Below are 16,323 nucleotides of genomic sequence, written 5' to 3'. Positions count from 1 at the left end.
GGGCGCCCCGAGCCGTTCTCCGTGGTGCGCGTAGCGATGAGGCGGCGGCGGCGGCGCCCTCAGCGGCGCCATGCCGAGCCGGAACCCCTGGAGGCCTTCGTCGAGGCGCTGAGCGGTGAGGGGCGGCGGAGAGCCCGCCAGCCCGGGAGGGAGGGAGGGAGGGAGGGAGGCCGGGCCGGGCCGGGCCGGGCCGGGCGGGGCCGGGCCGGGCCGGGCCGGGCCGGGCCGGGCCGGGCTGACGCGCTCCCGCTTCCCCGCAGGCTCCCTCGAGGGCGGCGGCGCAGGCGCGGCGGCGGCGGCGGCGGCAGAGGAAGGCGGCGCGGCGGCCTCGGCCGGGCCGCGGCGGCGCTGGTGCCCGCTGGCCATGTGGGAGCTGGGCCAGTGCGACCGGCGGCGCTGCACGGGGCGGCGCCTGGCGCGGAAGGGGCTGGTGCGGGCGCTGCGGCTGGGCCAGCGCTTCGGCGGCCTCGTGCTCAGCCCGGCGGCGGCGCGCTGCGTCTCCCCCGCCGACAGGTGAGCGGCCGGACAGCCCCGCGGCCCTCCCGCCGCCGGCCTCGAGGCCGCGCGGCGAGGCGGGCGGGCGGGCGAGGCGAGGCGGGCGGGCGGGCGGGCGGGCGGCTCCGGGCGCGAATCTGCCGGTCGTGCCCCCTCTGCAGGCAGGTCGTGGCTCGCAACGGCGTCGCCGTGATCGACTGCTCCTGGGCCAGGCTGGGCGAGACGCCGTTCAGCAAGATGACGGGAAGCCACCTCCGGCTGCTGCCCTACCTGGTGGCCGCCAACCCGGTGAACTACGGCCGGCCGCGCAAGCTCTCCTGCGTGGAAGCCTTCGCGGCGGCGTTCCACATCGCGGGTGAGGCTGGCGAAAGGCGGTGGCGCGGCGCTTCGCCCTGCGCGGGCCGCCGGGGCACGAGCGCGCCTGAGGCGCCGCCTTCCTCGACGCCGGCCCGCGAGCGGGGTCCGGCGCTGGAGCCCGCCGCCGCCGCCGCTTCCCCGTGATCCGCCCATCCCTTCGCTCCAGGATGGCTCTAGCCCGCAGCGCTGTTCTTGAAACGGCCAAGCACGGTGCGCGTGCATCGCAGCGTGGCGGCTTAGGGTAGCTTTTTAGCGGAGGTCGATGTTTTTCTTCGTAATTTTGAGTAGCCTGTCTCAGTCGCGACTAAGCAAGAAATTGGGCCCCTGGACCTCTGTATCGTTCCTGTCCGCTTATTTAAAACGTATTTAAGTTTGCAACCAGAGTCCAGTTTCTGGGATGTTTAGGCCTGGATGGTACCTTGGTCAGCAAGATACCTACAAATTACCTTCTTAAAAGTGTTAAATTGCTGACTGCCTTGTCCTTATATTAGGATTCGCTGATCTTGCCACAATGCTCTTGCAAAAATTTAAGTGGGGAAAAGTGTTCCTTGATCTGAACAGAGACCTCTTGGCAAAATATGCAGCCTGTAACTGTGAAGAGGAGGTGCTAGGAGTTGAGAGAGAATTTCTGGCCAGTGCCCAAGAAAAAGAAGAAGAAGAAATAGGTAAGAATTTGCCACCTTTTGCTTCTTTATTCAGGGCGCAATCTTACTGAGATAGTCGGTGGCCTCCGAAATTGGAGGCTACTGACTATCCAATGCAGGGAAAATGGAGGAGATCCTCTCCTCCACACCTCTCTTGCCCTGCATTTGTGGCTAGACATGTGTTTTCAGGTGTCTAGCTGTGGGTTTGGAGAGTGGGATAGAAGGGGCCTAGAGTCAGGATAGAAAGCTGTCTAAAACAGCTTCTGTGGTCCCCTCCCCACCCCCCGGAATGCCCTGCTTTCACCCTCTCCTTGTTCTATTTATAAGCTCAGAGACAGCAGCAGCATGGAAAGAACCCCACCTGCTGGGAGGGGAATGCAGTTTCTGGGAACCGAGGTCAAATGACCTCAGTTCTGGGAAACAAAAATTCTATGGCCATCTAGACAGTGTCTAGCAGCCACACGATTGCTCTCCCCAACTTGTTAAGCACATAGTCGTTTTCCTTTTATTTTTTTCTTGAAGATCAAATTGTGCGCAATTGTATAGCTGCTTCCTGCTTCCGTGGAGGGAATCTCTGGCGTCAGTCCATCCCGTAAACTCCCTGTAGCATAGCTTTGGTGCCCTCAACAAAAGGAGACAAGCCATTTATTTACCTATTATTATTTCTTATTAAAGTATTTATTAGTCATTTTTCTCACACAATGAGCTACAAGATATAACAGCAAGCATACTGAATACTTCGCAAAGCTGCTTTGACTACACACACCAGTCACAGATTCAACTGAAGACAGCTTTAAACAGAAAGGGCACCTGTTAATAGAAAAGGAGCTCCCACAATGTTGGTTCATCGTTAAGAAGGCCCTATTTCTTGTGCATGCCAGCCTAACAGTGGGCATTAATGAAAGACCCCTGATCTAGATCCTAGTGTATGAGTAGGGTTATATGAGTGAAGATGGTCCTTCAAAGAGCTTGTTCCCAGAACTTTGAATTCGGACCATAAGCTTATTAGCAGTCAGTGCAAAAGCAGAGTTACATTTTTTTACTTCTTTGCCCCCATCAGCCTCTGAGCGGTCACATTTTGTACCATTTGGAGTTGAGCAGTACATCGGTAGCTGAGGCCAGATCCATCTGTTTTAGGTAGGGCTGCAGCAGCCATACAAGCCAGAGTTTATGAAAAGCACTCCTGGCCATGGATGCTTCCTGGCATTGACCCAGCAGACAGCGCTGCAGCGCACACCCCTGCCAGCCTAGTGTTTTACTGGTGGCTTGTTATGTGCTTGGCGGGTTCATGGTCCTTCAAGGGGAGAGCAGCTGCATCCAGGATTGTGTTCATATCACTCTCAAGCAAACATCAGCAAGGTGGAATAACTGGAGACTGTGGAAGGACTTTTATTGCACCCCTCAGACCTCCCAGTTGCTGCTGCACCATGAAACAAGTCAGGACCTGCAGGGATACAGTTTGCTGGGTGGTCTTGGACTCTAAGTGTTTTACTAGCTTGGGAGATTCATTAGTTGACCTTGGGAGGGATGGGGGAATCACTCTTAAAGAATATGGCATTGGCGGGCTAAGAGGCTAAATAAGGAGAAGAGCGATTACCTCAACTGAAAAGTTCCTGGTTTATTTCCTTTTATTTAGCATTTACAGACAGTATTTTAACTTCGTGCTTCAGGCAGAAAAAAGCTCCCATCATTCTGGAGGGCTCTGGCGTTTTTTCCTGCTTGTATGGGTCAGCCTTCTGCCAATGCACTGGTCACTCTGTGGGTCATGGAGATGCCTCAAGGGGTTGACGTGAACATCCTGCTTTGCAGAGCCCGTGCAGCTCCTTGGTGTATATCTGAGCTGAGAGCAATGAAGCAAGAGGGATAATAGCTAGAAAACAGGTGGAGGAAAGCTTGTGTTCAGTCTGATCAAACACAGGTTAGAGCTCTTTATTGAGCCTATTCTGCGGTAGTGGGGGTGGCAAAGAAGCATTTCTTTCCCACCTCCATTGCATCTTCAGGGTGTTGTCCAGCAAAACTTTTCTGGGTGGTGAGGGGCCTTTTGCATTCTGGCTCATGGAGAGTAGGTTGCACCCTTGGTGACAAATTTGCAAGACACTTTGAAAATAAGGTCACTTAGATCCATCATGAGTTATGGTTCCAGAGTTAATACAATTTCAGTAGTGTCCAGTTGTTGAAATCTGAGGATATGGTCAAGGTGTTTGATTCAGCTGGCCACTTGCATACTTGCTCCTTGTGTAGACGAAGGCTGTGACTCCTCTGCATCCTTCATGATTGCTGCACATGGAAGACTGGTGGACAGACTTGAGACAGGTTCAGATTTCCTCCTCTTCTAGCCAGGTCTCAGTTATACAAGTTCACCCATCTCTGATGGTGGACACCTTTTCATTCACTTACCTAGAAGAACTCAGAACTCAGGGCCACAGCTGCCAAATTTGTGGGGGAGGCGCTGCCAGATAAGAAACGGCATCTTGTGGTAATGATGGGGGGGGGGGGCTCAGCCTAAATGACCCCTAGTGCCATATGTTCCAGCCGCCTGCCAGGGCTCCCATGCCTTTAACAGCTGCTGTACAGATAGAAATGCAACAGGTGCAGCTTGAAGCAGTTCCACTACAGGGGACGCAGCTACTACAAAGAGGGACACACACACACCCCTTTGAATCTCTCAGAGAGCAGATTCCAGTTTAATAGATGGCGTTATAGCTCCTTCCAATTCAGCACACCCATATGAGTTTTAAAGTAATTAGGTGTTCCTTGACCGTATGCCTGTCGATTTCAAGCTGCAATCCTGCCCCTTCAGCCTACACTTCGCCTTTGCCAGGGGGGTCATAGACCCTCTTTTGGGAGAAGACTGAGCCAAAGTAGGAATTGAGCACCTCTGCCTTTTCTTTGTCATCTGTTATCATTTTGCCATCCTTATTTAATAGCTGAACAACCATTTCTTTCCTCTGCCTTTTACTATGCACGTAGCTGAGGAAAGCCTTTTTGTTCTTTTTAGCATCCCTTGCTAACTTCAGGTCATTCTCAGCTTTAGCCTTCCTGACGCCATCCCTGCAATTCTGTGCTACCTGCCTGTACTCTTCCTTTGTTACTTGGCCTTCTTTCCACTTCCTATATGTGTCCTTTTTTGTTTTCAGGTCATCCCTAAGCTAATAGTTAAAGGGTTATTAGAGATAATAGGGATATTAGAGTACTTTCAGTTTTGTGGTTGACTTTCATAAAAATTGTAATTCTCTTAACATTTATAAATATTGCTAATGTTTACCAGTGTCTGCTGGAATTTGTCCAATACCTATCTCAGATTGTCCTATGACGATCCATCACACATGTGCATCCCTACCCCTGTACCTGCCACTGCCTGCATGAGTGTCAGGGCAGGAAGAGGTCAGAAACACAAGGCGAGGGGAGGAAAAGTTAGTAATGGACATGCCAGTCTGTCCTCCAGCCTTGATTACACTGAGGGATCAACACCTGAGTTCTTCTAGGTAAGTGAATGAAAAGGTGTCCACCATGAAATGAATAAAATGAATTTTGCCATTAAATAAATAATGGCAAAATGATACCAGATGACAAAGAAAAGGCAGAAGTCCTCAATTCCTACTTTGGCTCAGTCTTCTCCCAAAAGAGGGTCTATGACCCCCCTGCCAAAGGCAAAGTACAGTAAAGCTTGGCAAAGGCGAAGTACAGGCTGCAGGGGCAGGATTGCAGCTTGAGATTGATAGGCATATGGTCAAGGAACACTTAATGACTTTGAATGAGTTCAAATCTCCAGGGCCAGATGAACTGCATCCTAGAGTCATAAAGGAACTGGCAAAAGAACTCTCAGAACTGCTGTCTATTCTCTTTGAGTAATCATGGAGGACGGGGGAAGTGCCAGATGACTGGAGGAGGGCTAACGTTGTCCCTATAAAAAGGAGGAACCTGGGAACTACAGACCAGTCAGTTTGACATCAATCCCTGGGAAAATTCTGGAGCAGATGATAAAGCAATCCATTTGTAAGCACCTTGAAAACAATGCCGTCATTACTCGAAGCCAACATGGATTCGTCAAAAACAAGTCCTGCCAGACAAATCCGATCACATTTTTTTGATGAAGTCACCTCCCTCGCGGACCGTGGGAATGCTGTAGCCATCATATACCTCGACTTCAGCAAAGCTTTCGACAAAGTGCCCCACGATATCCTGATGAGCAAACTAGCTCAAAGTGGGCTAGATGAAACAACGATCCGGTGGATCCACAGTTGGCTACAGAATCGGACTCAAAGAATGCTTTTCAATGGGACCTTCTCAAACTGGGGAGAGGTAACGAGTGGGGTACTGCAGGGCTCAGTCCTGGGCCCAGTGCTCTTCAACCTTTCTATTAATGACTTGGAGGAGGAGGTGCAGGGAATGCTGATCATATTTGCAGATGACACAAAATTGGGTGGGATAGCTAATACTTTGGAAGACAGAAACAAAATTCAAAGTGATCTGGATAGACTGGAGTGCTGGGCAGAAAACAACAGAATGACATTTAATAGGGATCAATGCCAAGTTTTGCACCTAGGAAAAAGAAACCAAATGCACAGTTACAAGATGGGGGATATGTGGCTCAACAACACTACAAGCGAGAAGGGTCTTGGAACTGTTGTCGATCACAAGCTGAATATGAGCCCACAATGTGATGTGGCTGCAAAAAAGGCAAATGCGCTTTTGGGCTGCATTCGTAGAAGCATAGCTTCCAAATCCTGGGAAGTACTAGTTCCCCTCTACTCAGCACTGGTTAGGCCTCATCTGGAGTACTGTGTCCAGTTCTGGGCACCACACTTGAAGAAGGATGCAGACAAACTGGAGAGGGTTCAGAGGAGGGCAACAAAGATGATCAGGGGACTGGAAACAAAGCCCTATGAAGAGAGACTGAAAGAACTGGGCATGTTTAGCTTTGAGAAGAGAAGACTGAGGGGAGATAGGATAGCGCTCTTCAAGCACCTGAAAGGTTGTCCCAGACAGGAAGGCCAGGATCTCTTCTCCATCATCCCAGAGTGCAGGACATGGAATAATGGGCTCAAGTGTCAGGAAGCCAGATTCCGGCTGAACATCAGGAAACACTTCCTGACTGTTAGAGCAATACGACCATGGAACCGATTCCCTCGGGAGGTGGTGGGCTCTCCCACGCTGGAGTCATTCAAGACAAGGCTGGACAGCCACCTGTCAGGGATGCTCTGACTTGGATTCCTGCATTGAGCAGGGGGTTGGACTCGATGGCCTTGTAGGCCCCTTCCAACCCTACTATTCTATGATTCTATGAACTATTGTAATAGTTCACTTTCTGGCTTTCCTTGTCATTGAAGGTCTGTATCTTGCTTTTTAAGACAGCTGGTGACCTCTGTCTTGCTCTGTCTTGTTCTTCAGCTGCAGGCCAGTCTTTTCAACATCTTTTCAACCAATATTTTACAGAATAGAAAAGACCATGCAAGTTATCCTAACATTCCTCTATCCATCTTCAGGGAGGCTTAGCTTTGTTTTGTCTCCGAGAAAACCATTGGTGACCTGTGTTTTGGATGGAATCTCGTGTCACTTCCCAATCCAATGTATTACTCCCTTGTGGTTCCCAATTTTGGTTGTTTCTTTGTGGAATATTTTACCCGTCGTATAGGATCTTCCCACCAACTTTGAGTGGTCACCCCTGCCTCCTTACATATGCAGTATCCACCTTCCCAATTCACACCAGAGGCCATCACAGTTTCTCCCTCTGTATGCCCATTCTGTTTTCTATCTTGTTCCCACTCTCCTCCATGTGGGCATAGTTTTAACATTTCTGTGAACAGTTCGACTTATGCCTGTAGAAATATATTTTATAACAAAAACTGGTGAATTATCAAAAGGTAATTTTACTACTTCATAAATACTCTTCTTTCAATAATCCCCTAGTCTCTCCTATCTTTCTGTAGTAACACCCAGTCCTCTATTTTAATTTCTATCACCCCATCTCTATTATAGATTTGTTTTTTCTGCTCTATTTCCTATCTATATTCATTTGGACTTGTTTATACAGACTCTGTAATTTCTTGTGATGACATTTCACCCAGTCATCAGAACCGTAGCTAGGATTCCCACCTTCCTTTCCTCCCAGTGTAACGAGATCAACAGGCGGGTTTTCTCCCCTTCCAAGTACTAAATACGTAGGAGCAAACCTGGTAGAAGTTTGAATAGTATTGTTATGAAGAAATACAATTTCACCTATATGATCTGACCAATGTTTATTTTCTTCTTTCAATCCTCATAAGCGATTGCAGTGTTATCTGATGCATCCTCTCACACATCCCATTTCCTTCAAGATGATCACTGGTAGTATGTAGTTTCTTCATTCTATAAAACTGACATAATTTCTGAAATCTCCAAGACTCGAATGAGGATCCTCAGTTAATACTTTCCCTGGGTATTGAAAAACTTGCACAATTTTTTCAGCGAATGCTTGTGCAGTCACTTCAGCGCTACATTCTTTTACCAGGACAGCAACAGCGAATCTGGTAAAATGATCTATTATAGTCAACAGATACTGATAGCCCTTGGTGCACATGGATAACTTTAAATTGTCCTGGGCTACCAACTCTAGCAGTTGGCTAGCAACTACAGGAGCCAGAGGGGCACTCTCCCGTAAGGAGGGTTTTCTTTTCACAGAACATGTTTGACATTTGCTAATCCAATCTCTGACATCTCTCTGTAAACCTGGCCAGTAAAATCACATCTTCAGCATAGCCTCTGTTTTTTCCATACCCCACTGTCCTGACTGATTGTGATAATATTCCAACAGTGATACAACTTCCCCAGAGGAAACTACTAGCTGGTATACTTTTCCAGCAGTCTTTGGATGGATAATCACTTGAAATAGCTGATCCTTCTTCGCTATCAGCCGTGGTTGTTGTTTCAACAATCCTTTCTTTCCTTCATTTAATTGTTGGTGATCTACTTCTCTACAGCTTTCCTTTGCCTGGATGAAGAAACAGCTATGTCGATGTTTCCATCCCAATTCTGCGTGGCTGCCCAATCTTCTCCTTCATTCCCTAGTTCCAAACCTGAAGCACGGCAGCCGCAACATCAGCTTCGCTCCAGCATGCCTGTACAGCTCCAGCAGGCAGCTGCAGCCAGTCCGGCATTTCTGTATTTTCGCTCACATCCGTTTCCTCTTTCTCTGGTGTTCCTCCTATTCGGGACAGAACATCTGCATTTGCATTATGTTTTCCTGATCAGAACTTTATACTGCAATTAAAATTTGCTAAGTGAGACATCCATCACTGCTCCAGTGCACCTGATTTTCCTGAGCCTAAGCAGGCAAGAGGATTGTTATCAGTAATCGCCTCAAAGGGTACTCCTGTTAAATACTGTCTAAATTTCTCAATAATCGCCCAGACCAAAGCTAATAGTTCTAGTTTAAAGGAGCGGTGATTTTCCATATTCCTTTCAGTCTGTTTTAAACTCTGGCTAGCATAAACAATTACTCATTCCTGTCTTTTCTGTACCTATGTCAATACAGCTCGAAGTCCATTAAAACTAGCATCCGCACAAAGCTTGAATGGCGACTGGTAGTTGGGTTAAGTCAGTATTGATGCAGAGGGTAAGTCTGACTATCAAAAGATTCTTGGCACTCCTCCATCCACTGAATAGCTCGATCATGTTTTTCACTTTTCATCCCTTGCAAGAGGTCAGTTAATGGTCTTTCTTTGAGAAGTTTTTAATGAATTTGCGGTAATAGCCTACAAACCCTAAAAACTGCCTCACTTGCCGTATAGGCCCTAGGAGTTCTCCATTCCTTCATTGCTTGCACTTTGTCAGGATCAGATGCCACCCCTTCAGCTGACACTAAATGCCATAAATATTTCACTTCCTCTTGAAAGAGAAAGCATTTCACAGGCTTCATCTTCATTCCCCTCTGACCTAGTTATGTAAATGCTACATCCAGATGTTCCACATGCTCTGTGAAACTTCTTGAAAAGGCTGTGATGTCATCCAGATACAGAAGTATAGATTCAAAATATAAATCTCCTAAACATCCCTCCATCATCCTGTAAAAGGTGGCTTGAGCATTTGTTAAATCAAAGTGCATCCAAAGAAACTCATGAATTCCCATAGGGTTAGTAAATGCAGTCTTTTCTTGGTCTTATGCACCCGTGGGTATTTGCCAATAACCACTTGCCAGGTCTAAAGTAGAAAACCATTTAGCAAAGTGCAGGGCTCCTAGAGCATCCTCTACCCTAGGCAACAGGTGGGCATCCAGCCTTGTTCATTTTCTGTAATCAACACAGAAGTGTAATTTTTCATTTTTCTTCCTAATCAGGACATTGGGTGTGGCTGAGGAACTAAAACTCTTCTTAATTATTCCTACATCCTTCATTTCTCACAGCATTTCTCTAACCGGCTGATACTGTTTGGGGGGAGTACTTCAGAAGGCTTCTTTAATTGGAGGGTGGGTAGTAACGATTCTATGTTTGATGCCTTCTGCTCTCCTGAAATCGCTAGCATGTTGGGAAAACACTGGGCTGCGTTGATGGCAACAGTTCTGTGATTCCTTCCTGCTCTCTGGACTAAATTTTTCTAAAGGGATAGTCACTTCCCGGACCCTCGGGAATATGTCTTCGGGCATACTCTGAGGCTGCACACACGGGATCTCTGTTGGTGTGGGTACTTGTATGGGTTGTCGAGGATAGATCCTGAGTTCACTGTTGGTGAAATTACACATCCTCACTGGAATAATTCCATGGTCTGTCTCTGCCAGACTCCATCCCGCTCTCCAGTTGGAGTGCCCTATTAAGACTTCTACCAAAATTGTATATTCTTGTCCCCTTGGTGGGAGTTTTATCCTACCTCTCACTATTTTTTCCATCCTAGCTAGAATTTCTATCACTGCCCAAACAGCACAAATAACTATCCCTATTTTCCTATCTGCATCTGTGTATCCCAAATAGTTTTGTATTCCCTGCAATACATGTTTCTGTGGTATTTGATCTGGTCTTCTCTGTTTTCCCAGAGCTTCTCTGCTAGGTCCAAAACACAATCCTGTAAAACGGTCATGCCAACTATCAAAGGAGGCAGTTCCTTGCTCTCCACTGCTAATACTACGCATGCTGTCTTACCCATTTGTTTTCCAAAGCACTCCATCTCCTTCTCCAAATAACCTGACTGACACGTTTCTTCATTATTTCCCTCAATTAAAGAGACCCAACCTTCTGGAAGCCCTTTTAATTCCTTCCTATCCCAATATTGAAATAATTTTTAAAACTGTATTATAGTCAGCTGAGAGACAGTATCCAATAAAACAGGCAGTACAATCCCCCCCCCACCATTTTTTTCTCTAATTTTTCTAGGGACCAAGCATGTGATTCCTGCCCTGGTGTTTTCAAGACCATCTTCATGCTGAGGAAGCTTTTGACAAAATTTGCCAGATGACCTGGCTTACTTTTCAACGATGGTGTAGGCAACATTGGATATCTCCTGATTCTGCTCATCTCCCAGAGTTGCTTGAGTTCCTTCAAGGTTGTCTTTCTGCTAACCCCTTGAAACAACAGATAAGGGGGGTCAGGAGCTTAAGCAGCATCAAGAATCAGGAGATTCACCAGTCTTCCTGCCCTCAAGTAAAGCACTTCCTTAAGAGACCATCTATTACTACCACTGGTGGTTGATAGATGTCCCACTTGGGATCTCACCTTGGTACTCCAGGTCCTGACAAAGGCTCCCGTTAAGCCGGTTGGAGTCATTCCCTTGAGGGAACTTACTTTGAATACTGTATTCTTGGTGGCCCTTGCATCAACTAAAAGGGTGGGGGACATTGGTGATTTTTCGATCCAAGAATCTTGAATTTCAAGATTCCAAGAATTTCGATCTTTCTGTGGAGGCAGGATGGTCTTGTAACCAAACTCTGCATTTATTCTTAAAGTATTCACCTTAGGAATATTGTATTTCCATAGGTTTCAGGAACTAGCATTACCTAATTTCTGCCCTAAGCCAGTCCATCCCACATAAAAGGAATAGCACAACCATGATGTATCCTTCAGGGTTAGAAATGTGAAGGCCTGAAAAAAAATGGAAAAACTCAGGGGATGTTTTTCTGAGGACTGTTTTTGTTTTTTTCCCAAAAAATTGGAACAGCTTTGAATTATGAAATATTTTCTTTTCGAATTTAAAACAGTACTTATATATTGCTACCGAAGCTTCACGCCCCCAAAATGATTTAAAAAAAACTATGGAATAAGAACACTTTTATAGAAATACTAGAGATGTAAAATGTCTGGAAATAATGAAGCCGTGGAGAAAAATATTTTTTAATCCTCTCTGTAAGATTTCCAGCATAGTTATTTCTTTCATTCCGTATTAAAATTACTGATCTAAAGTATATTTTACTGATAGACATTTTTGCTCAATTTCCCAACTTGTGAGTAGAGTCACCATTGTGCATTCTGGACAGTTTGGGTTTTGTGCTATATAGCATGTTTCTGATGCTGTAGCTGTCATTTAATGTAGTTCTAACCTATTCAGGCAATAATTACAAATTAATCAATGAATTACAAATCAATGAATTACAAATCATTGCAAATTTACTAACGAGTTTACTTTAAAAATCTTAAAATATAATTGAAAAGTAAGCAATACTAATTCTTTTTAACACTCTTTACAGATCTAAAGTCACTTTGTTTCTTTAAGACAGCCTTCCCCAACCTTGTGCCCTCCAGCTATTTTGGACTTCTTCTCTCATCTGCCTCAGGCAGCATGGCTAATGGTCAGGAATGCTGGATACTGTAGTGGAGAACATCTGGAGGGCACCCTGTTGGGAGGGCTGCTTTAGGAACATACAGCAGCCTTTCTGTTCCTAAAGGTATTTTATGTATGGCTTAGTTTTCTCATAAAATTGTTGTTTTTCTGAAATTTCCATGTTTTCCGGAAAAATACATTTTTTTCCATGGCCTCAAAATTTCTGGAAATTTTACGTCTCTACTCAGGGTATACTGAGGGGATTAGGCGCCTCTTTGCCTCTCTCAAACTGGGGGCACAAGGTAAGAAGGTCTCCAGAGGGACAATCGGTCACTGGGTCAGGGGATGTTTAGCCCTCACGCACCAATCCTGGGGTTGCTCACCACCAAGTGCCATCCCAGCCTATTATGTTCAAAGGGCCGCTACGGCTGCAGTATTTGATACTGTAGGATATTTGTAGAAGGGCGACCTGGGCCAAGCCCCCCACCTTTGTTCACCACTATAAAATTGATAAATATGCTTTGGCAGATGCATGTTTTGGATGCAAGGTTTTGCAGAGAATGTTGTAACCTCTCTTACCCCGTGTCTTGGGATACTGCCATTGGATATCCCATTCCTGTTGGTTCCAACCTCTGCTCACCAAGATCGGAAAGTTGGACATAACGCGAAGTATCCTTCTGGTCAGCAAAGTGTGAACCTGACAGCCCATCTCTTAGTTCAGGGTTGTCTGGTGTTTCTGTGTCTGAGTGTGGCGCGCACAGGGAACGGGGGGGGGGGGGGCGGGAGGGATCAGCATATCACATCTGTGTGGTGCCCCACTAGGAAGATAGGGTGTCCTACAATTCTTCACTTATTTTCTGTTGGTCCAGTTTCTTTTGGATTTGTTGCATTTTGTTGGTTTGTGACATCTGTTTACACATATTCTCATGCAAGTGTGTGGTACAGCTGATGTCAAGTCCCGTGACTGAGGGATTTCTCCTCTTGCATTGGGACACGTCGTATTTTTTAGCCCTGCCTTCCCTTGGAGGAGAGGAGTTAACCTATTCCTGCCAGGTCCATCCTTTGCTGATCAGAAGGATACTTCACAGTAAATCCAACTTTCCATTCCCTGCCCCTAACCCTGGGCCAGCTGGCACCGACTATGCTTTGGCAGTTATGCATTGTTACATTTTGATATTGTCTTACTGGGACTTTATATTTTGATTTTACATGTAAGCAGCCTTGGAAGGATTTATATCTTGAAAAGTGGAAATTAAATAAGTAAATGTTTCTCACCCTGTCTTTCCAGAGTAGAAAAAGAGCAATTAGAGCTTAACCTTCCTGATTTTTCTCCCTCCTCCAGATCCCTTTGATATTGACTCTGGAAAGGAGTTTTCTAATCCCAACAGGCCTGCCACGGCCATAGGGTAAGACCTTTAAGGCTGCAACCCACTTACCTGGGAATAAGCCCCATTGAACTCAATAAGACTTGCTTCTGAAGAATAGACCTGTATAGGATTGCGCTGCAAGGGTCTCATTTCTCTGTCTTCAGAGATTATTATTGGCTTGTATAACACTGATCTCTATTTGTAGAGTAACAACTGGAGGTGAAAGTTCGAGTGAAGAAACGTCTGAAGATAATGACGAGAGGAGCAGCAGCAACAGCAGCAGCAGCAGCTTAGAGGACCTGAATGCAACATGTGCTGTACACAGCAAGCCAGCTGTGTGGGAAGAAACAAAAGACAGACTTGGGTACCGATCCTAAACAGTTTTACATGGAAAGAAGTACCACTGAACTCAGTGATGGGATTTGTTTCTAAATAAGCCTGTTTAGGATTGGGTTTAAGATTGCTTAGTTTTAAATACGTGGGTGAGCCAGCTAGGTAGTATCGTTCATAGTCTAAGGTGCTGGAGGACCTCTTTTTGTAGAAAGTACTCTCACTTTCTCTTGTACTTTACTTGCCAGATTGTGCACCAGATCCACATCTTGCCTTTTCCCAGTTAGTGTCTAAACTTGTTATTGCTATTAGTAAAATTTACTGGGATGTTGGAAGGAAATAAACTGGGCGGGGCTTCTGCACCTGTGACAGCTCTCTGGAAGTCGTGCCTTTCATTCCTCAATTCAGTATGTCCTCTTTATGCCTAGGAGAGCTTGTGAGTGGGTAGCTGACAATGAGTGCTCTGAACAAGAAACTACAGTGGAGATGGGACATACACCCTGCCTCCTCCTTACTAGGTACGCATTGGGCAAATTGTGTCCCGACAAGATGTTTTGGCATACACCTCCCAGCAGCACCACCCAGCATAGCTGTTGGGAGTTGTAGGCCAAAATATCTGGAGGGCCACAAGTTGCCCACCTCTGCTTTTGAGGATACATTGTTGGAACAAGACCAAACTATCGCGTCCAGTGTTCTGCTTCCAGTAGTAGCTAGACAGCTCCCTTTGGGAGTTTTAATGCTAACACAGAGTGGAGGGGCAGTGACAGATCTTGGATACAGAAGAGGGTAGAACTACCAGGCAACAAACACACAGGTATGTTTTTGACCCTGGGTCACCTTTCCTAGGGAATCTGAAAAAACAAGTAACGGACAGAAAAGGCTTCTGGCAAATAGGACCAAGACTGTTCTCTCTTTTCAAGCAAGAGAGGAGAAAGTAACAATGACCTTCCATTATTCACTACAGGAAAATGTGTGTTTGAATTAGCCTGTGAGTATCTAACAGTTTATAGTATCTTAAAAAATGGAGGTATTGGTGCTGAACAATGCACGCTCTGAGCCATGCAGGCTGCCAACCTGAATCCCTCCCCCCCCCCCCCAGTTGAGATAGTTGTTTTTAAGGATTCTGAGCAGAGTTTTGAAATGGTGTTTGTGTGTGTGTGTGTGGGGGGGGTATTACGATCAGGGTAAAAGCACTTCCTTTGATCTGAATTGCCTGGCTAAAATACTTCTGGCTATGAAGGAAGCAGAGCAGGGTACAGCATACATTATCCTGAAATTTAATTTTCTATGTTTTAATTTTTGTAAGCCGCCTTGTGTTCCAGTACTGGGAAAAAGGTGGGGTATAAATGTTGTTGTTGTTGTTGTTATTGAAGTGGAGGTGGGGGAAGAGAAGCTACGAGGCATAGAGGGGAGGGGCTTCTCAATACTGGCAATTGCATGGAGCTCCCTACTCACCTACCCTTGAAATATATAGGGCAATTTCACTATAGAGTGCTGATGCTAAGTGAGCAAGAAGCTTACTCATGAAGCTTTTGACCTCAGCAATCTAGCTTCCATGAGGATGATTTGTACACTCATGTTAATATTATAGACATGCTCATTTCTAAGATACGTACTAATTAAACTAAACTTTCCTTTCTGCTTACTACAGTGTTGATAGTTTCTCTTTTCCAGTATGTGAAGCAGCAAAACGTTGTGCTTTGGTAGCATATTTTTATACAGCCACTCCATAATGCAAGTTCTCTGGGCAGCTCACAAAACAAATACATGACAATAAAAAACAAAAACTGAAACTCAATTAAAACATAAGATGAGAGACCCAGACTATAAGATATAACTTAATTAAAAGGCCTATATGAATTAAGAAAGCTTCACATATTGGTGAAAATGGCACCAGGTGAGCCTCAGGGAAGGCTGTTCCCTGAGAGGCCATAGCTCAGTGTGATAGAGTAGTGGTCTACAAACTTTTTTGATCGCGCACCCCTATGAGTAAAAAAAATTGAGCACCCCCCAATATATGTATTATATGATATGATATGCATGTACTACTGTACTAATATGCACATTATACAACATACACAAAAACAGAAATTAAAAAATGAGATAAAGATGAAATAAGCAATATTTTTAAAATTATTTATTAGCAGTATAAAACCCTTTTTGCTCTCACTAAAAGAAATAATATTTTTCAGTGAGAGCAGTGTGACTGAAGAGGCTTCATTATTTTTGAAAATCTAGGTTTAACAGTTTGTGATACAGCAATTCAAAGGTCTGGTTCTAAGTTCAGTTTATTTTGATACTTGCTTTTAATAGCTGTCATAGCTGAAAAAGACACCTCACAAAGATACTTAGATCCAAATGGAAGAAGTGCATCATTGGCTGCATTTACTAAATCATAATAATACTCA

General features: G+C 45.5%; 1 protein-coding gene across 2 annotated transcripts; it reads left to right on the top strand.

Annotated features, from left to right (window-relative positions):
• The first annotated feature begins 11 nt into the window (after nucleotides 1-11).
• Nucleotides 12-16,021, top strand: TSR3 (TSR3 ribosome maturation factor). 2 transcript variants are annotated; one of them, XM_084819160.1, is made up of 8 exons: nucleotides 12-115; nucleotides 261-513; nucleotides 657-850; nucleotides 1,344-1,517; nucleotides 13,561-13,624; nucleotides 13,791-13,949; nucleotides 14,344-14,433; nucleotides 14,762-16,021. In XM_084819160.1, the coding sequence occupies exons 1-8, from the start codon at nucleotides 37-39 to the stop codon at nucleotides 14,898-14,900; spliced, it is 1,152 nt and encodes a 383-aa protein (XP_084675286.1). In that variant the 5' UTR covers nucleotides 12-36; the 3' UTR covers nucleotides 14,901-16,021. The 2 variants fall into 2 exon arrangements, with proteins under 2 accessions (XP_084675286.1, XP_084675287.1); XM_084819161.1 differs by lacking the exon at nucleotides 14,344-14,433.
• The last annotated feature ends 302 nt before the right edge of the window (nucleotides 16,022-16,323 follow it).

Source organism: Heloderma suspectum, chromosome 12 (genome assembly GCF_057233095.1).
Source record: "Heloderma suspectum isolate Gila_16-S chromosome 12, 16-S_ref, whole genome shotgun sequence".
Classification (NCBI taxonomy): domain Eukaryota; kingdom Metazoa; phylum Chordata; class Lepidosauria; order Squamata; family Helodermatidae; genus Heloderma; species Heloderma suspectum.
This window is presented reverse-complemented; position numbering and strand designations above follow the sequence as displayed.

Coding starts and splice junctions, on each gene's coding strand:
- TSR3 (XM_084819160.1), top strand. CDS start 37: ATGAGGCGGCGGCGGCGGCGCCCTCAGCGGCGCCATGCCGAGCCGGAA. Junction 13,625..13,790: donor AGGCCTGCCACGGCCATAGG/GTAAGACCTTTA, acceptor CTCTATTTGTAG/AGTAACAACTGGAGGTGAAA. Junction 13,950..14,343: donor GAAACAAAAGACAGACTTGG/GTACCGATCCTA, acceptor CTTTATGCCTAG/GAGAGCTTGTGAGTGGGTAG.